This window comes from Aedes albopictus, chromosome 2 (assembly GCF_035046485.1).
Source record: "Aedes albopictus strain Foshan chromosome 2, AalbF5, whole genome shotgun sequence".
Lineage (NCBI taxonomy): Eukaryota > Metazoa > Arthropoda > Insecta > Diptera > Culicidae > Aedes > Aedes albopictus.
This window is the reverse complement of record NC_085137.1, coordinates 356,303,007-356,329,239: the sequence shown is the minus strand read 5'-3', so window position 1 is coordinate 356,329,239 and position 26,233 is coordinate 356,303,007. Positions and strand designations below refer to the sequence as shown.

At 37.9% G+C, this 26,233-nt stretch overlaps 1 protein-coding gene across 4 annotated transcripts in view; it reads left to right on the top strand.

Annotated features, from left to right (window-relative positions):
* Nucleotides 1–26,233, top strand: part of LOC109407440 (band 7 protein AGAP004871) — a 501,977-nt gene that overhangs the window by 425,404 nt on the left and 50,340 nt on the right. The window contains exon 2 of one of the 4 annotated variants that reach the window (XM_062852803.1): nt 25,031–25,063. The exons of the other annotated variants lie outside the window; for them this stretch is intronic. Coding sequence (XP_062708787.1) covers nt 25,031–25,063 — 33 coding nt within the window. The remainder of the gene's footprint in view (nt 1–25,030; nt 25,064–26,233) is intronic. 4 annotated transcript variants of the gene reach the window in all.

Genomic DNA, 26,233 nt, shown 5'->3' with positions numbered 1-26,233 from the left:
TTTAGGATCATGCAAATCGAAAATGTTTCGATTATCTCTTAAAAGTAATGTTGCACCTCTATTTTTGATTAGGCCGAACGTTTCCAAACTTATATTTGAAGAAATTGAATAGTGATTTTGTGAGTTTAGTTATTACCAATCATATAATTCAAAAAAATTTGCTTGAATTCCGGGATTGAATACAATAACACATTCTTGAAAAAAATGTTATCTTTGAACGCACAAAAACCGTTAAAAATCTTCAAAGGAACCATTTTTTGGGTTCAATTTTTACAGTTTTTCAGTCTTATCCAAAACCTTCTCCTTTCAAAATATAGGCTCAGAATATTTTACAGAATAAGTTTTGCAATGACACAAAATATTACGATATTTACCAAAGTGAAAAAAAACCGATTGTACGGATGGAATTGAGCAGGGATGCCATATATACAGATTTATCTGTATTACACAGAGTTTTGAGCATCCACACAGATTTCGATTTATATGAAATACAGATTTTTGAGCAAGAGGGGCTATTTTATTTTTGTATGACATACAGATTTTTCACCCATTTTTAGTATGAAATACAGATTTTTGGAAAGTTCGAAACAGATTTTTCCAAAAATAATCTGGCATCCCTGGAATAGAGACCACCGGTACGCAAAAGGCGACCGATCATTTTTTAACTCACATAGAAACGAATGACCGGTGCGAAAATGGGAGGATAACGGAATTAAAACTAGTTAACGACGTGCTCTGGCGTGAGTAGGTTGGAACCCATGAGTGGGGATAGTCTCATAAAGAATGGTTGGCACATTGGTGCGTGGATGTCATGCGTAATATCATAGAATTGTGTGTTCTGTAGATATCTAATGCAGCACAGTTTGCTTGATTGTATAATTCGTAGGCGTTATCTGATAGATTGACACTATGCTGTGAAAGTGGGAAGGAAAGGAAACGAATTTTTTCAACCCGTTTTTTGATTCTAGCGATGGCTTTCAACGAACAAATGAATATTAAATGAATATTCATGAGTTGTATATGAAGAGAGGAGAGCGAAATCGCAGAGAGAGATATAAAGTATGCGGAAAGGGACGGGCCAGTGATTGAACCCAATACCTTCTGTATACGTATCAGAAGCGATAGTCACTAGACCACCAAACCCGCCGGTAACTACCAGAATATAGCCTAGGATATGCCGAAAAACTTTGCCAAAGACCGCAAAGTGATCCGACGCTTGTGAAAAAAGTTATTTGCCTGGTAACTTGGGCCAAAAATTGAGATTTTATTATTGATGTTATTCCTTTACATGTTAAATGTTAAGCACCACCAGGCAATAAGTACGTTATAACTTTCTTCCCAAGCGTCGGATCACTTTGCGGTCTTCGGCAAAGTTTTTCGGCATATCCTAGGCTATACTTTAACGTCATTGGTTAGATGGTTTTAGACGAAAAATTTCAATTCATGAGAAAAATGCAAAAAAGCACGTTTTCCCATACTAAATTCCATACAAATTTCAATCACAAAGCGGAATACGGGAAAGCAACCAATAAGGGTATGCGGTATGGGATTTTTTCAAAGCGATACGAAACGAAACGGTATGTGAAATTTTTGATGTGATGCGGTACGAAACGAAACGAAATTCAAAAATGTTTCGTCTGATCGATACGAAATCAGAATTTACTCGGTATTTTTCGAAACGAAACGAAATTTTCGTAAAAATTCCGCGGAATTTTGCAGTTACATATATCAGTTTTGAGCGAATTTGCATTTTTTCCTACCGGTGGCATGAATTGTGTTTCCTTTAAGGAGAAACTTCAGATAATACAAACATGGCTGCCACATAATGGCCGACTTGGTCCCCTACTCACGTTTTCAAGAGCACTAATCTTGTAAATTCGTATAAACAAATGCTCTCGATTTGGAAAAGCTGCCTCTTTTAGCAAGTAAGCAAAGCCGGGATAAACAAGTGCGACATGGTTTGAAGCGTCGTTCGTCAGATTTGTGCCTCTAAAGTTTGTATGTAAAATTGCAATGGAATTTCTTGATGTTTCATCTTAAGCCTCTCATTTGCTACAGTTGGGTGAAAGAACATTTGGGCAGGGGACCAGTTTACTTGAAATTTTGTACGTGACTAGATATTGTACACAACTCACTGCATACGAACAATCAATTCAATTGGTGCAAAGCTGACTGTGTTAGCGCGCAAAGTATCCTTAATAGGTCCTCCTGCCCAAATTGTCCCAGATACAATTTTTAACCACAGATATTGAAATTTTCAACAATTACATTAATAACCTAACAAGATTGCTCCAACGACTTAATGAATAAGTTGCATCATTTTGGAAAAATCCAAAATTTTCGTAATAATTCCCCAAACTTGCAGCACAGGAATCGAAATCTCTATATGATGCTCTAATGCCGATTGTTTATCATAATTCTGATGCATATGATAAGAAACATAAACTAGATGTTTACCATCAAGCTCTGTGGGTAGCGTATCTTCGGAGAAAGCTTGTAATCTTCAAAAAAATTGATAGATGCTTGAATTTCTCAGAAAATACCCTGTAAAACCAGTGTGTGTTCAACCTTCAGGTCTTTCGATTCAGGACTTTAGGTCCCAAACTAGCTTAGGAGTTATTTTTCTAAAATAGATGAAAATAATTTAATTTTTTTCATAATTACGCATAATTAAAAAAAAAAGTTTCACTAGTCCAGAGTTTTCTGGCGAATAACCTGATGAAATCCTGCTAACAAACGTCTTTTTACCGAATTAAATAGGGGTAGGTATTCACTTAACAGCGTAAACTGCTGGTTAATGATTATCCTGAATAAACGTCGCGAATATCAAGTCAATCTTTGATTATTTCATTCGCAGTTTCATGGAATGTTTAGATTTATGCGAGGTATGCACTTCAAAGGGCCCATATAGCCGAGGCGGTAAACGCACGGGTATTCAGCATGACCATGCTGAGGGTGACGGGTTCGATTCCCGGTCGGTCCAGGATCTTTTCGTAAAGGAAATTTCCTTGACTTCCTTGGGCATAGAGTATCTTGGTGCCTGCCACACGATATACACATGCAAAATGGTCATTGGCAGAGGAAGCTCTCAGTTAAAAACTGTGGAAGTGCTCATAGAACACTAAGCTGAGAAGCAGGCTTTGTCCAGTGAGGACGTTACGCCAAGAAGAGGAGAGAGAGGATGCACTTCAAACGGAATCGCTCAAGTAATTTTCGTTCAGTGCATTATTTTTCCGTGACCAAAATGGTCAAAAAATTTAACACAGCGAGCCCCATTTGATTTTACGTTTCAGTTCAGCTCCGTACTAGGATCCGGAATAAAGGAACGCTTTCTCATTTCTTGAGTGATTCCTTCAGCCTGAATTTTCCACGCATCGAGATAGGCCAAGGAATTTCTTGCGATCTGCGTACTACCCATTAAGGCGAAACTGGAAGCGTTTCCTCATTTTTATGGGGTTTGATTTTTAATTAAATAACGAAGCAATATTTTAAAAATCGGTTCTCGTGGACATCTACAGTATGGATCAAGGTATCTCCTGAATTTTTCCCTGGTGGAAAATGTTTTTCGTTTTTGCAGAAACCATTTTTTTGTGAAATTCTGTTTAAAAATGGTTTCTGCAAAAACGAAAAACATTTTCCACCAGGGAAAAATTCAGGAGATACCTTGATCCATACTCTACATGTGCACGAAAACCGATTTTGAAAATATTGCTTCGTTATTTTATAAAAAATCAAAAATCATAAAGTGAGGAAATGGATCCAGTTTCGCCTAAATGGGTGATACGCTGATCGCAAGAAATTTCTTGGCCTATCTCGATGCATGGAAAATTCAGGCTGAAGGAATCGCTCAAGAAATGAGAAAGCGTCGCTTTATTCCGGATCCTAGTACGGAGCTGAAATAAAACGTCAAATCAAAGGATCGTTTGCAGTTCAGAAGGAATTTTCCGGCCTATCTTGATGCATGAAAAGTCCCTTATCTGAATCGGCCAAGAAACCGTTTTAATTCGATCGCAGTACGCAGTTCTGAAGGAATGACAATTCAAAAGGCAGTCTTTGTAGATTGTTTCTGCCAGGAATCCCTCAAGAACTTTCTTGAGCGAATCCTTAGCACGAAATTGGACTCTACGCAGCAACTTAAACTGTTTTGTGAGTTGTGTAAATGTTGGCATAGCAGAGTTACCTTTTGGCATTTTCAAATCATACCTGAAAGCCTTTAAAGAAATTCGTCAGAAACATCGGCATGAACTCCTGCAGATGCACTTGAAAAACTTTAAGAATACCGCTACAAACTCCTAAACTAAATAAAAAAATATAATTCCTTTAAAAAGGGAAAATAATGTACTGAACGGAAATTGCTTGAGTGATTCCATTTGAGGTCCATTCCTCGCCTCAATGGTGAATCCTTTTCAAGAGTTCCAATGAAAATTCAAACTATTTCAAAAAGGTTTAACCAGAAACTTTTCCATGGAACAAACCGAATGTGTCTTAATCGATTTTTCTTGGGGTTTCCAATATTTTTTTATAGAGATATCTCCTGAGAGAGTTTCCATGTTTTCTAAAAACTTTTGCTAGTACATATATACCACATCATGTATCATCTAATTCCTGTTATTCTCCATTACTCTGCTAAAACGGGAATCTAAAGTGATTTTTTTACATTTGGTTTCATCAGGAAATTTAACCAAAATATTATTTATGGTCCCGCGATGAAAGCATCCTCCCAAGTCACAAGTAATACACTTGTAACGGAAAAGTCACGACGGCGCAGAAGTCACTGTGACTTAGTTCTAGCAAGTACGTGTTAATTTGTAAGAAGTACGTCATAGTGACTCCTGCGCAACAATCACCAACGCCACCGCGACTCTTCTGTGACAAGTGTTTCACTTGGGTTTTAAAAAAAAAGTCTTTAAGGTAGGTCCTAGATAAGATGTATATTCGAGATTTGTTTTGTCTTTGTTATAAAAACTTTCAGCCTGGTAGGGTAATTTTCCAATTGTTGCACGGTTAAAAACTCGCCTATTGTTGCACACTCCATGTTATTCTTATGAGGTGTGCAACAATTGGTGAATTTTTAGCTATGCAACAATTGGAAAATTACCCTACTGGTTTGTTTCTCGATATTCAGAATGATTTTATAACACTTTTCACTAACTTGAGATTAGCAAGATCTCCAGTAGATGATATGGACATTTACGATATGAACTTGTTTTCGAAATTTATTAGTCATTCCGCGGAATTTCGTTTAATTTCGCCAAATTATATTTTTTGATGGCGTAATTTTTAGAATTTGACGAAACGAAACGAAATTCAAAATCATAAATTTCGCCTAGTTAAATTCCGTGGAATTCCGTGAAATTCGTTTCGAGGTGTATTTGGCGAAACATTTCGGTATACCGCATACCCTTAATATGAATCTCAGGGAAATTCTTAACGAAATCTCAGAAGGAATTCTTAATGAACAAGGAGACTCCTCCATAGATTCTTTCAGAAATCAGTATAAGCATTATTGCAGGAAATTATCCACGGATTCCTTCAAAATCGCTCTCAGAGATTCCCTCAGAATCAAAAGTTCAAAATATCTCCAGAACTTTCTTCAAGGATATTTTAAGAAAATGTTCCACAGTCTCCTTCCGATTTTTTTAAAGTTTTTTAAAGAATTTTTCTAGAATTCCTTCAGAAATTTCTCTAAATAATCTTTCAGAAACTTTTGTACCTCGATAAATTTTCTATTGAATCCTTCCAAAGTTGCTCCAGAAATTACTCTGAACATTCGGTTTTGAAATATGCAAAGCTTTCATTCAGATACTTTACCAGCGGTTTCTTCAGAAGTTCTTCCAGGGATTCTTTAGTTAATTTCTCCAGGGCTTACTAATTTCCAATTTGTTCAACATCACATTTAAGACAAGACATAATCAACAATAGTACGCCCCAATACTCGGTTTGTGGCTGCCGTTCTTCATCCTCGGTCGCGCTCAATGCTCGCCAGGTCATGCTCCACCTGGTCCGCCCATCGTGCTCTCTGCGCTCCACGCCTTCTTGTGCCAACCGGATCAGTTGCAAACACCAGCTTTGCGGGGTTGTTGTCCGACATTCTTGCAACATGCCCTGCCCACCGTATCCTTCCGGCTTTGGCTACCTTCTGTATGCTGGGCTCGCCGTAAAGTGCAGCTAGCTCGTATTTCATCGTTCTCCGCCACACACCTTTCTCCTGCACGCCGCCGAAGATCGTCCTTAGCACGTGTCGCTCGAAAACTCTGAATGCTTGCAGGTCCTCCTCGAGCATGGTCCATGTCTCGCGCCCGTAGAGGACCACCGGTCTTATTAGCGTTTTGTACATGGTGCATTTGGAGCGTGGGTGAATCTTTTTCGACCGCAGTTTCTTCTGGAGCCCGTAGTAGGAACGGTGATGATGCGCTACCGAATTTCACGTTGTTGTCAGCCGTCAGTAAGGATCCGAGGTAGACGAATTTCTCCACCACCTCGAAAGTATCCCCGTCTATCGTAACATTACTACCCAGACGGATCCGGTCGTGTTCGGTTCCGCCTACCAGCATGTATTTTGTTTTTGAGGCATTCACCTCCAGTCCGACCTTTGCTGTTTCGCGTTTCAGGCGGGTGTACAGCTCTACCACCGTTCCAAATGTTCTGGCAATAATGTCCATGTTGTCCGCAAAGCACACAAATTGACCGGGTTTTGTGAAAATCGTTCCCCGGCTGTTGAGCCCGGCTCGTCGCATCACACCTTCCAGAGCGATGTTGAAGAGTAGGCATGAGAGTCCATCACCTAGTCGCAGCCCCCGGCGAGATTCGAATGAACTGGATAGTTCACCCGAAACCTTTACGCAATTTTGCACACCGTCCATCGTTGCTTTAATCAGTCTAGTCAGCTTCCCAGGAAAGCCGTTTTCGTCCATGATTCTACATAGCTCTGCGCGGTCGATACTGTCGTATGCCGCTTTGAAGTCGATGAACAGGTGATGCGTTGGGACCTGGTATTCACGGCATTTCTGGAGGATTTGCGTACGGTGAAGATCTGGTCCGTCGATGAAACCGGCTTGGTAACTTCCCACGAACTCATTTACTTTAGGTGAAGACGACGGAAGATGATCTGGGATAGCACTTTGTAGGCAGCATTCAAAATAGTGATCGCCCTGAAGTTCTCACATTCCTAATGGTCGCCTTTCTTGTGAATGGAGCAGATTACCTCTTCCTTCCACTCCTCCGGTAGATGTTCGGTTTTCCAGGTCCTGACTATCAGCCGATGCAGACAGGTGGCCAACTTTTCTGAGCCCATCTTGATGAGTTCAGCTGCGATACCATCCTTACCAGCTGCTTTGTTGGTTTTGAGCTGGTGAATGGGATCCTTAACTTCTCTCAGCGCGGGAGTTGGTTCATTTCCGTCCTCCGCTGCACTGGTGTCGGCGTTTCCTCCGTCGCCGTGGGCTCCCGTGCCTACGTTCTCCACGCCTTTCAGGTACTCTACAGCCGACGTTTCGAATGTTTATTCATTCATCCTCAGGGCAAGCTACAAATTCCACATTTAGTCACTTATTTACATATAACATACAGATTATACAAATTACTTACAATAAATAGTTATTTCTATGTATGTCAAGTGGTTTTTTGAACACGGATTTCAGATCGGCTGACAAAATACTCTGTAATATTTAAACAAAATTCGGACATAGTGACTAAATTCATTGGAATTGGTCTAACATTCAACGTTGCACAAACTTGCACAGCTTTCACCCGCACCCGGTTATGAATCAAAATGTTTCAAATGAGAGATAGCAAAACCAATATGGCTCTTGAATTGAAATCCCACCATAAATTTAGTCAGTAATTTAACAGTCTGTACCAGTGCTGAAAAATTCATTTCGTCATATTTAAATTCAATCACCTACAGCTCATTTTGGAGGCTGAACCTGAGAATATGGTATATGAAAAACTTGTGCGGCTAGACCAGTTCTGCTAGAAAGTCATGAAAAAAACGCTATTTTTCGAATATTTAACGTAAATGTCACGGGCTTCCTTTGAAAAATGCCAAATGATATTCACGGTGAATATCATTTAGCATTTTTCAAAGGTGGTCCGTGACATTTACCTTAAATAATGGAAAAATATCGGGTTTTCCGTGACTTTCTAGCAGAACTGGTCTAGCCGCACAAGTTTTTCATAAACCATATTCTCAGGCTCAGCTTCTAAAATTAGCTGTAGGCGATTGAATTTAGATATGACGAAATGAAATTTTCAACACTGGTCTGTACACAATTGTACATTAACTTCATTACAACTAAAACCTATGTAATATTTTTTCAAGTAATTTGTTGAGCAATTTCATTTGTTTTGTAAAAAAAAAAGTGAAACGCTCCTTTCACATTGTTTGAAGAGCTTCCATAAATAACGGAAGTTAGGGGAATTAGAAGTTCAGCAAAGCGTGACGAACCAGAACCATACAGAGGTTTCATTGCTTAGATTCAAAAAGTGTGACACAGAGGGACCCCGCTTCACGGTACGGGTTATTCTCTGAACCGGAAGAAAAGATCGCTGCTCGTTCCGGTTCACGTCGACGTTGTTCGTGGTCTTATACCTCTAATACTCGTTCCGGCTTTGAATTTCTCTCTCGGAAGGCGGATGTACGCTGGTGCTAAAAGGGCACATAATGAAGATAAAGAATGCTATTTATTGGGAATGGGAAAATAAAATAAATTTAGCCATTTCCGCCTTTCTGGTCGTTTCGAAGGGTTCGCGTCGGCGTTGGTTTCGTGGTTCCTAGCAATATACGACGTTTCAAAAAGTGGTTGGATTGTGTGTTGCAAATTGTACGAATGTTTCGAAGTGGATGTTTATCGGTTTTGCTGTTGGAAAATTGTTCTCGACTATCGGAAACACTGAGGTGGGGGTGTGTCGGAATAAATGGTTCTTGGAACCACCACGATTAGTCGCCGTCATTGCAATTGAAATATGACTGTGCTTTTGAGGATTAGAGTGCATAGAATAAATTTTTGGGTTTAACATAAACTTCACCTGAAAAATCTTTTATTTAGGAAAACATGGAGCATTTCAGATATTATTTTAAACTCTTTCGAAATAATAGTTCGTGTATGATTTGGGTGTCGTACTAAGTCACTCGCAACTTAATCTCAAATGAGATCTTTTTATGCATCTTCAAAGCTGTTACTGAAAAGAACTATTGAGTAATAATCCAAATTGTCTTCACATATCTTGTAACAAGTCGAATAAAACCCTACTAGAGCTTTTGAAGTATAACCGCAAATGCAGCTCTTTTGCATTGTTAAAGATCTTTTTACCTCAAACACACGACTCGTAGACAGCATTATTTTTCGCTTCCAAGAAAATCAAACAGAAACAAACCGACTTCTGAAACAAAGAAATCGTTCCGACATATAATTGAGTCAAAATTTTGAATAAATAACATTCTCCAGCCACAAGAAGTAGGTATATACGTACTGCAGCAGCCAGTTCCTTTGCATACAACTCAATTTCCAACATTCCCCATTCAATTTTCCCACCGGATCGAGGTGAAAGCGAGGGCAACCGCGTCCAAAGGAACAGGGGGATTTCCTTTTTGCCTAACAACAACAACAGTCAGTAGTGGAGCGAACGTGAAGCTTGAAACTTGTTTTGCTACTTGGCAAACACACCAACAAAAACAACAACAACAATTTCTACCCCTTGTGTTTGCTTCTTGTGGTTGAAAAGATGCAGCATCAGTCGGATGCTGTTGCTTATTCTTCTTATTGTTTTTTCTTCTTGTTAGCGGAACGTTTCCGCTGGAACAGAGCTTGCTTCTCAACTTGAAGATTTATGAACACTTCCATAGTTCATCTTTGTCGAGCTGCTGGATCGATCTGGAATCGAACCCAGACACCCTCATCATGGTCTTACTGAATACTAGCACTTTTCACGCCAGCATTTCTATGCTAATGCTGGTTGCTGTTGTTGTTTTTCGTTGGTGTACGAAGGAATAAATGTGGTACAATGAAAAAAGTAAATAGAGTGCACTGTTTTGTAGTTGGTTCAGCAAGACTAGACATCACGACACCATCATCATCACACCACAACACCGCCACCGGTAGAAAATAGAGAAACCCGGACAAGTCAAAGGAAGTGGGAGAACCTCCCCGGTCGGATGAGGTCAAATTGAATGAAAAAGCTACATGCAAAGATAACGGCTTCTGAATAATGCTGGCTTTAAAAGTTCTTTGGGAGCAACCAGGGCAAAATATGCAGGAGATTTTTTTTTTTTGTAGAGCCACCTGCTTACATAACTCCAGCATTGTAGTTGTCTGTTTCTTTTAGTGTATCCAATAGTTTAAAGCCTGGATCCGCAATAATCGGGACACAGAAGTACGGCAGTCACTCAGTACTGAATCAATAAAAATTAGCCAAAAGTTGACTGAGAACTCTTTGATGTATGTTTATTATTTGTGCAAAATTTCATAAAAATCGATACATTACTTTTAACTGTGGATGAGAAACAAATAGACGTGGTTTTTAAGATTTTGTACAATTATCACCAATTTTCATTCGCATACTAGATGGTGCTGCAATTCAAAGTTATGTGAGGATAATTATGAAACTTCGTGAGCAATTATGATACTTAAAGAGACACTTTCTTGCAAAATTTCATCAACTTTTATCAGTTGGATTGAAAGTTGCTGGTGTTTATAGGGGATAGTGTTTCATTTTTTTTTTTGTTTGCGATGTTTGCCTATTCATAACTTTTGAATGTCACTGCCAATTTTCATGAAATTTTCACAGAAGGTAGTTGATTATGTGTATATTAATCCAGCAAAATTTGATGATTATTGGTGTAATACTTTCAACAAAACAATCGAAACAATAAGGGGTCCTCATGAATTGTTGTCTGAAGGGCTAAAATCACGGTCAGCCCCAATATATGTTTTGACTATAAAATTGTCGATAGTGCATCGATTTTTTTTTTTTTTTTTGAATTTTGCCTATGCAAGTAAACTAGATTGGGAGGTTTGTGTTCAAAATTTCAGCCATTTCCTTTATCAAATTCAAAAGTTACAGCGCTGACAAGCTAAACCAGGGGCTGTACAAAATTCAATTGCTCGCGTTCTACTGTTTCATTGCTACAACAAAAGGTATTTCACCGATTTACATGAAATTTTGCAGGTAAAATGAATACATATTAAAATATTATCAAGCAAAATTTAAGCAATTTTAATGTATCTATTGCAGAGTTACAGCTATATTTCTGTGTCCCGATTATTGCGGATACAGGCTTTATTCGGATAAAACCTCGGGTGAAACTGTTTCAACATTTATTTTCATCTAGTTCATTTATTTGAGGCTCAGTCACGTTTAACGCTTTGCGGAGCCAAAACTCAATTTTTGTATTTTATGTAGAAATATATTTCTTCTACAACATAGTGAGTACGGGACAGAGCCAGGATACTCGTGGCAGCTCAAGAATAGTCGGTCACATACAGGGGATAGACAAAATGATCGGGACAGGCAAAATTTTCACTTTTCAAAAAATGTTCAACTAGCTGTTACTTTTCGAAAAGTGCATCAAATATTCTCAAATTTTTACTGTTAGTTCATCAACTAGTGGTGTATCAGTGGTCCAAATTTGGGAAAGATCTGGCCATTCTCCACAAAGTTATAAAGATTCTTGGAAAAGGTAAAATTATCCATTAGTTAACTTTGAGCTGTTATATCTCTGGATTCAATGGACCGAATGCAATGAAATTTTGACCATTCATGACTTGTATAATGAGCTATGAAAAACCATTGACGCAACTTAAAATTTTCAACATGGAAGAAAATTATAACGATTTGATTATTTTTCTTATAAAACACCAAATTATCCAAAACTTCAACATCGATTCAAAATTCAACATGCAAATTATATTTCATTTAATTTCCCGCTAATTGACTTACATATAAATGTATTTTGAAGGAAAGTAACAACATAGCCGCCAATAAATTGAAAAAGTAGTGGAATACATATTGAAAATAGACCATTTTGCTAAAAAATCGTGAAAAAAATAAAATTGCTGTAACTTTTTCTCTTGTTAAAAATTTCAAGTTTAGTTAAATGTTTTTCAGAGTTCATTATATAAGTCATGAATTGTCAAAATTTCATTGCAATCGGTGTATTGAATCCCGAGATGTAGCAGCTCAAAGTTGGCTATCGGTTAATTTTACCTTTTTCAAGAATCTTTATAACTTCGTGGGAAATGGGCCGATCTTTCTCAAATTTGGACGACTGATACACAAGTACCTGATGAACTTACAGTGAAAATTTGAGAACATAACTTAACTTTAACTTTTCGAAAAGTTATAGCTAGTTGAACATTTTTTGAAAAGTTAAAATTTTGCCTGTCCCGATCATTTTGTCTATCACTTGTATGCTTATAGAATGGGCGTGCTAAGAACTGGGGGTAAGCGTTTTCTGAAGCTCATCCGTGTTCGTTGTCTTTGTGGCGGTTCAGCACCAGATTGTAGTGGGATTTTCATCTGCCGGATGGCCAGGAACTACATAAAGACGAAAACGGAAAAAATGAAACTGGGGGAGGAAGCACAAGCGAATTAAACCTTTATATAAGACAGACAAACGAGTGCCCAACACATCTCTCACAAGAACAAAGAGTTGTCTACCTCTTGAAGCCCGAGGGTATCCAAAAGTAGTGCTTTGGAGGCGTCATTATCCGGGCATTGCCAAATTACGTGGTCGGATCGCGTGTCTTGCGAGTAGTCGTTGGACATAAGCCTTGACCTTACGCGATATTAGGAATTATGAAATGTAACTGCCGTCCCAGCTCGCCAATCATTTTGCCAACTTTGAAGAGAACTCTTTGGAACAAAATGGAAACATTCATCATGTGAAATTCTTGTATCATGGATCTCACCTTCCTGTGCACCCACCTGTGCGAGAGAGTCCGCCTTCTCATTGCCATAAATTGAGCAATGCGAGGGAACCCATACAAAGGTATCCTTGTATGATCTTTCGACCAGTGCACCCATCTGCTCACTTATTTTTGTAAGAGAGTAAGATGGAGGTTCTACAGATTTCATCGACCGGAGTGCCTTCTATTGAGGCTATCCGAGACTATCCGAGAAGATGAACAAATGGTCCGCAGGCATGTTGTAAATCATCCCCAAAATGCTGCCAGCTCAGCAACATAAACCGAACAAGGCTCCCAAAGTTTGTGAAAGAGGCGGTGGAATTTACTTGAAGACATTGAAACCTGAAGGAATCTTTGGCAAATAAAATATGAACTAGGAATCCCTGCAGAAATTGCTCAAAGAATCTTGAAAGAAAATCTGGATGGAATAGAAATCCAGATGGAGGAGGAATTCTGCAAACATATTTCTTGACAGTTTTTCAATAGAACTCCCGGCCCATTCATGGAAGAATTCCAGAAGGAGTTTTTTTGGAAACCTTAAACAAAACCTGGAGAAATTTCCAAATGAATCCCTGCACATTTTTTCGGTCAAATAAATGGAGAAATTTCCCTTCGAATCAGAGCTTGTTACTCAAGGTTTCCATATTTCTACGACCAGTCTTCAAAATTGTGCCTTAGGAACATTATTTGGATAATTTTCCCTTATCTCAGCGATAATTTTTTAGTAAAACTTATTTATTTCAAGTCAGCTTTTTGTTGTGATATCATGCAGTCGATTTGTTTTTTTCTCATCATAAGAGTTTTGAATTTTCTGAAGTAGCTGTCACTGATTAAGCGTGTGTTATTTCCATAGAAAATCTCCAAATAATGTTACAACTTTTTTTTTTATCTTTATTAACGAGATTTTTAACCCGGGGCAAGTTCATCTCGTTACCCACGCTTTACTTCCCTTCCGAAGGAAGAACCCACGCTTAGTGAGTTTGTCGGGAGTGAGATTCGATCCCAGGTCCTCGGCGTGATAGTCAAGTGTTTTAACCATCACACCATATCCGCTCCAATGTGGAAACTGTCTTGTGCCTCAAACAAAAAGCCGTCATAGCTCAAAGGTTTTGTTTCGAAATAAAGAAAAACAGTTTCTAATAAGTAAGATGAACTGTAAGAAGTTCTAAAAAAAACTGTAGGAATGTACTACATAATCTATGAATGAATCTGATGAGATATTTCTGACCGAGTGCTTGTAGAACATGGGATGAAGGATGAAAAATCCATGAGAAATGCTCTTAAAAACCCCTGCTGAAATTCCTGGAACAATCCTAGACCTTTGTAAATATTTCTGAAGGAATCCTTGTAGAAATTTTAGTAGGAATCACTGGTGACATTTTTAGATGTAATTCTGTACTACTTTCTAAAAAAAAGTCCTGCAAAAACCCTAGTTGAATTCCTGCTGAAATCTCTCGAAGAGCTCTTGACAGTTTCCCTGAAGGATATTCATGAAGAAATCAGTAGAGGATTTTGAAAAATTTCCAAAAGAAAACCTGAAGGGACTCTTTAGGAAACCTGTGCTGGAATTCTCGAAAGAATCACTTGAGATATTATAAACTCTTGGAGGGTTTGTTGAAAAAAAAAATGCTGTAGCAGTTCGTGATAGTATTTATACAGGGATTCCTCGAAGAATATCAAGAGAAACAAATGGAAGAAATTCCTGTAAATATTCCTAGGAAATATTTCTGGAGAAAATTACTTATGGAATTCAGTATTGATTGCTCGAAAATTGTCTTCTGGAATTTTTCCTGGAAATCTTCCAGAGAACCATTCAAAAATTTCTCGAGGAATTCTTTTAGAAAATATTTCCTGAGTTGCTTCAGTAACTCCCCCACAGCTTACTTAAAAAATTTTGCAAGAACCTTCGGAAATTTTACGAAAAATTGTTTCATATTTTTTCTCATGGATTGGTTTAGATTTTTTTCATGGACTTAAGTGTTAAATTGGCCATAGTTAAAACATACGTTGACAAAAATAAAGACATTGTTTTCTTCAGTAACACATCCATGGATTCCTTTACAAAATTCTCCAGAGATTTCCTCAAAATCTCTCCTTGGACTTTTCATGAAAATCATTCACAGACTCCTTGGGTGATTTCTCTAGCAATTCCTTCAGAAAATTTTCAATGCAATCCCTTGAGAACAATTCGTGATAATTAAAAAAAAAAAATCTGAATGAATTTCTGAAGAAACCGCTGGAGGTATCTTGCGCAAGCCTATGGAGAATATCTGAAGGAATCACGTAGGGAATTCCTATAGGAAGACTTTTCCGCAAGAATCCCAGGAGGTTTGTCTAGGGAAGATCATATTGAGGAATTCTTAGAAAAAAAAATTGAAGAAAACTTGAAAAGAAAATTACTTTTAAATTCATGTAGATATTTTCATGCAAGGTTATTTTTAGTAAATTACTGGAAAAACACGTAGAAAATTTTCTGTAATAAATCGTAGGAGGAATGTTCTGAAGGAATCCATGCAGTTATTTCGGAAAATTTTCCCAACCGGTTCTTGAAAAACTTTCTGGAGTAATCTCTAGCAAAATTCCCCATGGAATCTATGAAAGGTTTTCCAAAAAATTACAAGGAGAGATTTTCAACAAATCCCTAGAGGATTTTCTAAAGAAATTCATGGAGGAATCACTGAAAACCATGGATTTTGTTTATTTTTACACTTGAATCTATTGAAGGTTTTCTGAATAAATTCATGAAGAAATTGAAATTCTTGACTTGGAGCATTTCTGTACGAAACTGTGGTAGTATTACTGAAGCAATCCGTGGAAGATTTTCTTAGAGAATTTCTCGAAAAATTTTGAAGGAATCTCTGGAAAGTTTTCTGAAAAAAAAAATCGTGGATGAAATATTTTGAGCAATCCCTAGAAGATTTTTAAAAAGATTTACCAATGGATCTATAAAAAATCTACGAACGAATCTAAACTTCCGAAAATATCACAATAAAACTTCCTGAACACCTCTCCGAAAGTATATCTGAAAAAAAAAAATTGCCTGTAAAATATTCTGAAAGATTCCAATGAGAATTTCTGAAAATATTCATGAAAAGTTTTCTAGATGAACCCTTTATGAAATTTCTGAAAAAAAAACTCTAGAACAGAAATCTGAATCTGGAGGAATTTCTATGATAGTTCCAGATGCAAATTTTCAAATTAAATGCTTGGAAGCATTTAAAAAAAAAAAATCCCTCGACGAATTCCTGAAGAATTTGTGGAGGAATCCTTGGAAAAATTTCCAGAGGAATGTTTGAAAGAAATTTCTGAATTAATTCGTTGTGGAGTTTCTGAAGGACAGCTTGGCATAATTTCAATGGCAATCTCTGAAGAAAACTCTGGCAAACTCTGATGGCTAACACGGATGGAAAATAAATATTATTTTTTGATCTGATGATTGAAAAATTAATAGAGAGTGTTAGTTAGGTAATTTGTTAATTTGTAAATTTAATTTCACTGCCCCTCAGGAACTATCCTGACTATGATCATGAGTGAAATTTTCTAAATAACTCCTAGGGGAATTGTGGGTAAAATGAACAGGGTGGTGTTTTACAGCAATTAACGTATTTCTGCATGTTTTAACGATCGGATTCTGTGTGATAGCGTAAAGCATTATACTTCTGCAGATTTTGAACTTAAAAATCAAATAAACCACTTGATTATAACGAAAAGTTCAAAAACCACGTGAAAAATGGGTAATTCTCGCTGAGACCTGCCCACTATTTACACCTTGTCTTCAAAAATGTTTAAGGTGCCGATTTTCATTTTCTGGAAGCCCTCGCCTAAAAAGAAAGAAAAATGCATTTGGTTACTCAAATTGATGGACCCCCCGTTAGTTAGAGCCACAACAATTTTTGCAGACCCCTCAATTTTGGCCAAATGGTGGCTCACTTAAACCGTTATAACTGGAAAGTTTCTCCAACAACCACCTCAAAACGAATTGTTGTTGAAAAGAGGAAAGATAGAGCTACTATTTACAATAATAAAAATTTGGGTCGGCCATATTGATTTTGGCCGCCATCTTGGATTTTTTTACTCAAACATTTTTTACACCATGAGGGCAACCACCGATTTTCAAAAAAATTGCATCAATTGAAAGCTGGGACATTTATACATAACATATCAAAAAATAAGAGATGTCTTTTTCTTCTTTTAAAAGTTATCTGCAGTTTTGTAAATCATGCCACTTCTGCGCACTGGAAGTAAATTTACCTCACACTGAATTGGATGAAAATTGAAAAAAAAACAGGCGGTCGCCAAAATATAGTTTCTGCTAGTGCTGTGCAATCATCGATATTATCGATAATATTGATATCATCGGATCAAACTTATGGATAAAATATCCGATGTTACTTAAACCAATATTGATCGATTTCGATAAAGGCTGACAATTCCCGATATTGTCGATAATTCTGTAATCATCGGCCATTTAACATTTTCATTCATATTTTTACAAAACAACAGACATTTGATCCTATTTTGTGTATTAGAAATCAAAGAATTAACTCAATATCGATACGACATCGATAATTTAAAATCCAAAATATCGCCAATACCGATATCAGATGAACTTTGCATCGCTGATATCGGTAAACCGTTATGGTCTAGTTTCTTCGGTCGAGCTGATTTTTTTTTCACAATTGATATGGGCGCGAAATGGAACTCAAAAAGTATACAGGAACGAGGGTTTTTCTATTTTTTTTATTCTTTCCCATATAACCGTGTCCCAGGATGTTGGTTTATGTAACGAAGATAATCTGAAGCATAAAAAAAAATATTTTGTGGGAACCGTCTATAAAGATTTTCTTCAGCATCTCCACCACAGAAGTTATGCAGATAATTTTTAATGTTATAACTTTTATGAACAATAACATTGAATGCTCAGTTAAAGCTGCAAACTAAATGAAGTTCAAACATAACTAACCACACATAAGTCTACACATTTATCATCCTGCATTTCCTTCTTTCTGTCGCAATTTATGACACCATCATTAACCCAGCCGTGACTATTGCACCAGCCAGCGCAGCTGCTGCATGCAGTCCAAAGTTATGAAACACTGCACAAATGCACTGAATGGAACGTTGTTGAGATCGACCGAGAGTATCACGCTGTGTATCGTTGCGGGTGCTGCCAACGACGACAACTGGCAGTGCGATACATACGTGCAAGTACAATTACGGTTGGAGGATGTTCATAATTTACGGAAATTTTTTACATAGTGTGACAACGCAAATAAACAATTTATGTGGTCACATACAAAACGTGTGATATACAGACTGGTCAATTTTGCGTGACGTAATCTTTGGACGATCCCTTATCCTAACAATGATGACGACGATAGAGCGCCAGCGATTATCGTGTTTGTAGCACGTTACGTGTAATAACAACACGACAACGACCGTGGAAAATTACAATTGCTCCGGAACAAACAATGCACGGTACAATTGTCACAAGGTTGGGAACCATTACAATTGGAGCAAAGATATATGTAGGTAAACACGAAATTCGGTTGCTTTTGGGGTGAAGCAACGGGGGTTGAAATTGGTTAGGAACTGTACTGTGCTGCATGACCACAGCACAATATGGGGTAACCTTAATATGGTACAAAAAAACTCATCATATTTGTCATGTTTTCATCGATATCACATTTTTTTTCAGATTTACTGTTTTACAGTTTTTCCTAAAAGTTAATTTATATTAATTTTACGCTTAATGGTTTCTAATGATACATATATTACACTGAAAAAAGGGTTTGTGCACAGTAAAAATCTATGTAGTGAATGATATAAATGATGCACATACAGATAATGTACCTTCGAGTGAATTTTCACAAATAGTCGTGTAACCGGTTGGACTTCACGATAGATAACGTGAAAATTGACGGAAAGTTACAATTCAAAGATTGAGTTTTACAGCATTTCTCATTAGGCACCAGCAAAACAAACTGCTTGGTGGCTAGGTATGCGGAGTGCGAGAGTAAGTCTCGGCTTCATAAAAACAATTCGCTTTCACTTGTAGTTGCACAAACGCGAGTGTGTTGTGGATTGGCATCTAAGCTGAAAGGGAGATGTGTTTGTGAAAAAGGAGTGTTCACGGTGTGGCTTCGGAGTCAGTTTGGCTTTCTATTCCGCAGAATCATTCATTACCTGTTCTGTGGCTTAGTTGGTTAAAGCGCCGGCTTAGCGAATACGAAGTCGTGGGTTCAAATCCCATAAGAACGCGTTTTTTCTCAAATTTCATCCTTCAATTTGTCAATTAGCACTTCGTGCCTTCTAATTACAAGTTTTTCCAGTATTTCTTTTTGTGTGTATAATTTTACTTCATGTTTATTTGGTTTTGGTGTACCTGTGTACCTGGATCAAGTTATCCAAGAACCAATAAAAGCCCAAATCGTTTTGAGGAGCTTCTGTGGATAGTCATGAAACGTAAACTACTTTATTTTCGTTTTAAAACGATTCTCAGGACCTCCTTAAAACTATTTTACCTAACCCTTTGAAGCCGGATTTTTTCCAAGCGTTATATAACTGTGCCGCTTCAGCTTCATAGTAATAATCGCACCAATCTACCTTAGGCCTGGCATCCACGCACCAATATGTGAGCCCTCTGCCAGAGATGGCATTTCACCGTAGCGATTCACTGGGGCGTCAGTTTATCGACCACACTGGGGATAGGATCATTTTTCACCACACCAAGAAGCCAGTTTCTCTTGTTTTGGGTGGTGGGTTGACCAAGCGCTAGTGTGTGCTCTTGCTCGTTCGCCTTGGATCGAATGTGGCTCACTCTTTCGCGCGCATCGCTCTCACGCGCTCTCCCGTGTTTTCACCCAGCAGTCACCGAATCATCACCATAGTGTCACCGGGGCGAGAACTCTCCGGTGTTTCACCGCAGCGTGCACTCTGGCGCAAAAACCTCACTGGAGCGCACGCCCGGGTTATTTTTAACACTTTCACTGGAGAGAATTTTAAAGCGCTCTCACCGCACTGCTGTGTGGCCTATTGCTCAGGGAGCTTAGAGATTTATTTCTACTCACCAAGCTGGCGCGCATCCGAATCGCAGTGGTGGATCCACATATAAGAGACGGGCTCCTGTTGAGATGCTCAGCATGAGTGGTGTATTTTCTATTTCTCTTTCCTACACTGAGGATATGGACATCTCTGCCCTCTGCCAACCATATCCCACCAACACTCCGACATCCACATGAGTTTGTGCAGACGCAGGGGTATATTCGGTCTGATGTGGATATAAACGATTGCAATCATCACTTCCCTCCGCTTCCCTACACGCAGACAAATGGTGCTTGTTTAAAATAATAAAACGCATGGTTGATTTTCAAACTGAGAATTTATTTATTCTAAAGTTATATTTAATTGTTTTGATTAAGAGTTTATCGATAAAAACAACCGATTACCATCATTTCATATAATGTAAAAAAGTTTCATTTGTTTCAACAAAATAAAAACCATAAACATGGTCCGAAAGCACTCACACAGCTATAAAATGCTACCCCAACATCGCCACAACGAAGAAGATGTAGTAAATCCATCACACAAACTTCCAAGTGCAGCTGTGGCCGTGATGGATAACGCGCAGGTACTCACGACAGCATCCACAACAAGTTGATCGGTTTCGCCTATTTTGTCTTTTTTTTCTCCCCAGCCGCTACCGACGGTATAAAAATAGATTTCCGAGCTGCCGCAGTTGCTGCCGTGACCAACACAATCACATTCCGAGTTTGTTAGTGGCAAAAGTGCAGTCGTTTGAATCAATCCATTATTTCATGTTGAAAATACCATATCTCTGTTTGTTTTAACAAACTGTCAAAAATTTCGACAAATGAAAATATTTGTATTATCAAACAATAGAACAGTTCAGTTTAAACTAGAAATCAGTTTGTCGCTATAGTGAACTGAAATATCGGTTGATTTGAACTAGAATTTAATTGTGTTTACAATTTATTTTTCTGCGTATACATGGACCTACAACCTGATGTGGCAGGCGCCATTGTCGCCAAAAATAGAAGATCAACGGTTCTACGACAATACCCGGAAAACCATTACCCGGAATGCCATTTACCGGAAAACCATTACCCGGAATGAACCATTTACCGGAAAAGCATTTACCAGAAAGACCATTTACCGGAATGAACTATTTACCGGAATGTACCATTTACCGGAAGAGATTTTTCCCGAAATTTGTTTCCAGATTGCACAGCGATATCTAGATATTTGATCCTATGCCTTTTGCGCCGGTCATCTTTTGACCCAAACCATGACCCGGTCATTTTTTTCTCTGCTCGGGACATAATCACTGCGACCAATATTTGATCTATTGTGGTACCCGGTCATTTAGCTGAACACAAGATTCGCCAAATTATGATTAACAGTAAATTGGTTAACCGACGGAGCTACCATGCAGTGTATATACATTTATAAACAATGTCCTGAATTTGATTGCTAATATTCCCAGCAGATATTTGACCTTCTATCAACATGGGCTGTTCTTTCTACACACCTAGAAAAACCATGTAATTCTAGGTGTCCTGAATCTGACATATACAAACATCTTCAAAGACACAAATATAGAGGTCAAAACATGTAAATTTACATCTTCGAGTACACCACAAAATAAAACTTATGTGTTCTTAGCGTCTAGAAATCGCTAGAACCGATTCGACAGATAAAACAAATAAAAGTAAAATTTTGGCGCGCATGGATTCGAACTCAGATCCGCTGGTTCTAAAGCATTTAACTTACCTCTCGGCTATTTTACCGAGTTAGAAGGCGGCTGATGAATATGATACTGATTCTACGATTCTGATAAAATGGATTTGTTGACATCTAACCTAAATTAAATGACGCGCGTAAAATTCTGTCCAATCCGTGTTTCAGTCTTGAACATGTTCACGTTCTGCAATGATTCCGTCTCGTGTAAATTTCAGAATTTTTAGGTGTGTAGGTTTACTGTTATGGTCATAAAGTTCTAACTATTTCCCGGAAAGACATTTTCCGAAATAATGCATTTCTCAAGCCTTTAAACTAAATTCTAAATATTTTTTAAAGATTATAGAGCTAGAACAAGATTCTCGGTTCAGTTCACTTAGCAAAATAGGCCAATGACCATTTTGTATGGAAGAAAAAAAAAATGTATGGACTAATGACCACGGGGGGAGGGGGGTGAGAAGTCCCAAAAAAATAATAACGTGGTTTATGGACAGCCCCTAATGATATAGAATCAAATCACCAACACTCACATAGCAAAGATGCCTGCTAGTTCCCGGCAGATAATCTCATTGGTTCCTTGCAGGCTTGTCCGCACTGAGCGCATGAAAATTCTGCTCTTTGGATTTACACCATCAAGCACATTATAAATTAGAAATCTTTTCATCTTATCAGATAGAAGGATGTTGCAATACTGTAAATGTAATTTTGAACTGTCAAAAAACCGCACCGCAGAGCCACACGGAGCGCGCAAAGAGATTTTCACCCGGGTGAAAATACTCTAGTGAATTTCACTTTGAACGGCCCGTGTAATGCTGCGGTGCGGTTTTTAGACAGTTCAAAATGACATTTACAATATTTCAACATCCTTCTATCTGATTAAATGAAAAGATTTCTAATTTATAATGTGCTTGATGGTGTAAATCCAAAGAGCAGAATTTTCATGTGCTCAGTGCGGACAAGCCTGGTTCCTTGTGTAAGTGTAGCTGGTCTGGCGATACTGGAGTAGCATCTACGAGCGGTCAGTCAAGCTCAAGCTCAAGTTCAATAAACAGAATCAGATCAGTTGGGATATCCAAACTGTTCATGAGTTTAGATCATAAAATCTACAAGTGTAACAGTAACTTCTTCCATACTACAAAGCAACGATATGTATTCTTTCATGTCCAGTAAGACTTCTTAAAGTTCAAAAGACAGAATCAGATCAGTTGAGATATCCTAGGTCATCCAAACTATTCTTGAGTTTAGCTGCTAAATATTACGGGTGTAACAGTACCTTCTTTCATTATACAAAGTCACGATTTGTATTTTATCATGTCCAGTAAGTCTTCTGAAAGTTTTTTTATCTGTATTAACGAGATGTTTAGCCCTAGGCTAGTTCATCTTGGGACCCACGCTATACCTACTTTCCTCCCAAAGGGTGAACTTATATTTTGTGAAATTGTCGGGAGTGGGACTCAATCCCAGGTCCTCGGCATGATAGTCGCGTGCTTTAACCATTACACCAAGTCCGCTCCATTTCTAATAGTTCAATAAACAGTATTAAGTCAATCAAGATAACCTAGGTCGTCCAAACCGTTCTTGAGTTTAGATCCTAAAGTCTACGAGTGTAACAGTAACTTCTTTCATTACACAAAGCTACGAAATGTATTGCATCATGTCCAGTAAGTTTTCTAGAAGTTCAAAAGCCATATTATGATCAGTTGGGATATCCTAGATCATCCAAACTGTTCTAGAGTTTAAATCCTAAAGTGTACGGGTGTAACGGTAACTTTTATACTATACAAAGCTACGATATGAAATCTATAATCTCCAGCAAATCTTCTAAATATTCAATGGACATCATCAGATCATCTGGGGTCATCCAAATTATTATGATGTTTAAAATCTAGCAGATTATGCAATATTATTATTTGTGGCGAAAACATATGAAGTTTTTCTTGTAAAACTTTCAAGAATTTCATTATAGAAAAGTTTGTACCACCTTATATGTCCCAAAGGTTTATAATAATATCAAGTAAATATCAGATTGGTTTAGTAACTTCGGTTGATTATGCAACGTTACTCAGTATAGCAGATATGGCTACTGTTACGAGTGTAGACCTGAAGTTCTGAACTCCAAGGTAGTTTTGCTGACCTATAATATCACTATAGGGTCTCTAAATAACATTTGTGATTTCTAAAGTTTCACGGATCCCAGCAGATTATGCAATGCTATTATTTATGACGAAAACACATAACATAATTCTTGTAGATTTGAAGAACTTTATTATAGAACAGTTTGGACGAAACTGAATGTCCCAAAGGTTCATAATAATATCAAGTAGACTTCCAGTAGCTGCGGTTGATTAGGCAACGTTACTCAGTATAGCAGATATGGCTACTGTTACGAGCGTAGATCTGAAGTTCTGAACTCCAAAGTTGTTTGGTTGACCTGGAATAGCCCTATAGTGTCTAGAAAGGACATTGTAGATTTCAAGTGCTTCACGGATCCCAGTAGATTATGCAATGGTAATATTTATGGCGAAAACACGTAAAATTATTACTTTACCAAATGATACTTTGGAAAACCTAGAACATACCTGAATATAAAACATCATTTTATATTCTTGACGAAGGGTGAATGAATACATATTAATGTAACCCATATTCAAATTCAGCTTTTACAACAACTGATATGTCAATTATTTCGTTTCTCCAAAGTTCATGGTGTTCAGGATGTTCTAGTTGTCTGTAGAGTACAAATATTGCCACTTTTTCTTAATATAGGTCGTAATTTTCAACAACTTTGCCAAAGACAGTATTCTGTTTTACTGAATTTGTGATTTTTACAGCCGTTTCTATGTTGAGGTCATATATGACTTCTACTGTTCCAAAGGGTTAATCGTGTTACTTGGGTAGGTTTCATTTTCCCATTGATCCAGTAGATACGACAACTTTTTACTCTGATATGCGCAGTTAATTTATTATGCCACGCATTTTTACTCAGCGATAATTAGCTTTCAAACTCTGTACACTGTGAAACAAAAACACATAAACATAATCTCAATCAAGTCCAATTTATTTTCCAATTTAGTTAGACCGTCCTTGATAAAGCATGCTAGATCATCTATGCATGCCTATCAATCATTTTTCCCATATCCATTTCCATCCAATGTGCATTGTTTTCATGCTTTCAAAGGCCATCACAATTGTTCCTAACGAGAAAGAAAAAAGAAACAAAAACGAAAACTACCAATCAGTCGTACATCACATGTCCTCCCATTTAGCCCAATGAAATAATCATCGGGCCAATCAAACCATCAGCATCGACTAATTCATTCTCTTCTTTTTTTCTTCCATCTTTTTTACTCGCTGTCTTCTTATAGATGTTAAAATGAAAAATTCCCTCTTGCTCTATGGTAAGTCCCGGCGACGGTGTGTCCCTGTCGAATTGCCTGGCCCTCGTCGAATCCTGCTCACAGGGCAGAACGGAGCAACTTTCGATTCCGGTTCTGGTTTCAATTCTCTTCCTCAATTCTTCCATTTTGCTGATTTGCTCAATCAACAGTTTTTTTTATCTGATTCCAAACCACTCACCGACAACACGCTACCTTTTCTTCTCTCTCACTGTCCACCTACACTTCTGTACCACATTGAAATTCATTGCATGCCACTATTATCAGTAGATTACCATTCCCCGTTTGCCTCCCTCAAGCAGAATAACTTCAATTCCTGATTTCAATGGAGAACCAATCCATCCAGAAGGACACTTTTCGGAACGGCAACTGCCTTGATTGTTTTATTTTTCGATTCCTTTCACCATCCTTCACCAACTAGAACACTAGTACCCACTTCGTTGCATGAGCTGCTCCTCGGCATCTTTTAGTTTTTTTTTGGTACATTCGCGTTTGTGAGGAAGTAAAATATAATTATAAAGTATCACTGAAATGCACAACTCAAAATAAATGCTCGCTTATCTGGTGGGCCTCGAACCTACGACTTGCCAGTGTAAGATAAGGCGCGATATCCATCTACCCCACAGAACAGGTAGTAATCATGTCACTCAACCATCGCATTTGAAATCGATCCCCGTAACCTAGAATTGACGATTTCTCAACCATTCTGGACTTTCTCACAAAAGCATATGTACCAACCAGAAAATTCCATTCCTTCCCATATCTTGTAGTATTCCACTCCACCAACCACACTTATCGTACATACAACGTTTCCTACAAGGACGTGTCCCATCCATCAAACGGATCAGCTCGAATCCGTCAACCTTGGTCGTCGTCTCTTAGATTTGATTTATAGTCGTCGTTGCATGTCTGCTCGCTGTCAACTTGTTCCCGGTACCTATATATTTGCTTTTAACTCACTACTTCTTCCCACATTTCATACCTTTAGCAGGTTATACGTTCGTCCTAAGAAATATTGCATCATATCATCACAACCACAGAGCATAGCACAGGTAATTGATTTCCTAGGATTGCATGCGGAATGCTATTTCGGATCGTTTTAGTTGATTTAACTTGGCACACCTTATGCATTTTTCAATAATATTTCCATAATCGGAAAGCTGGTAGAGCCCT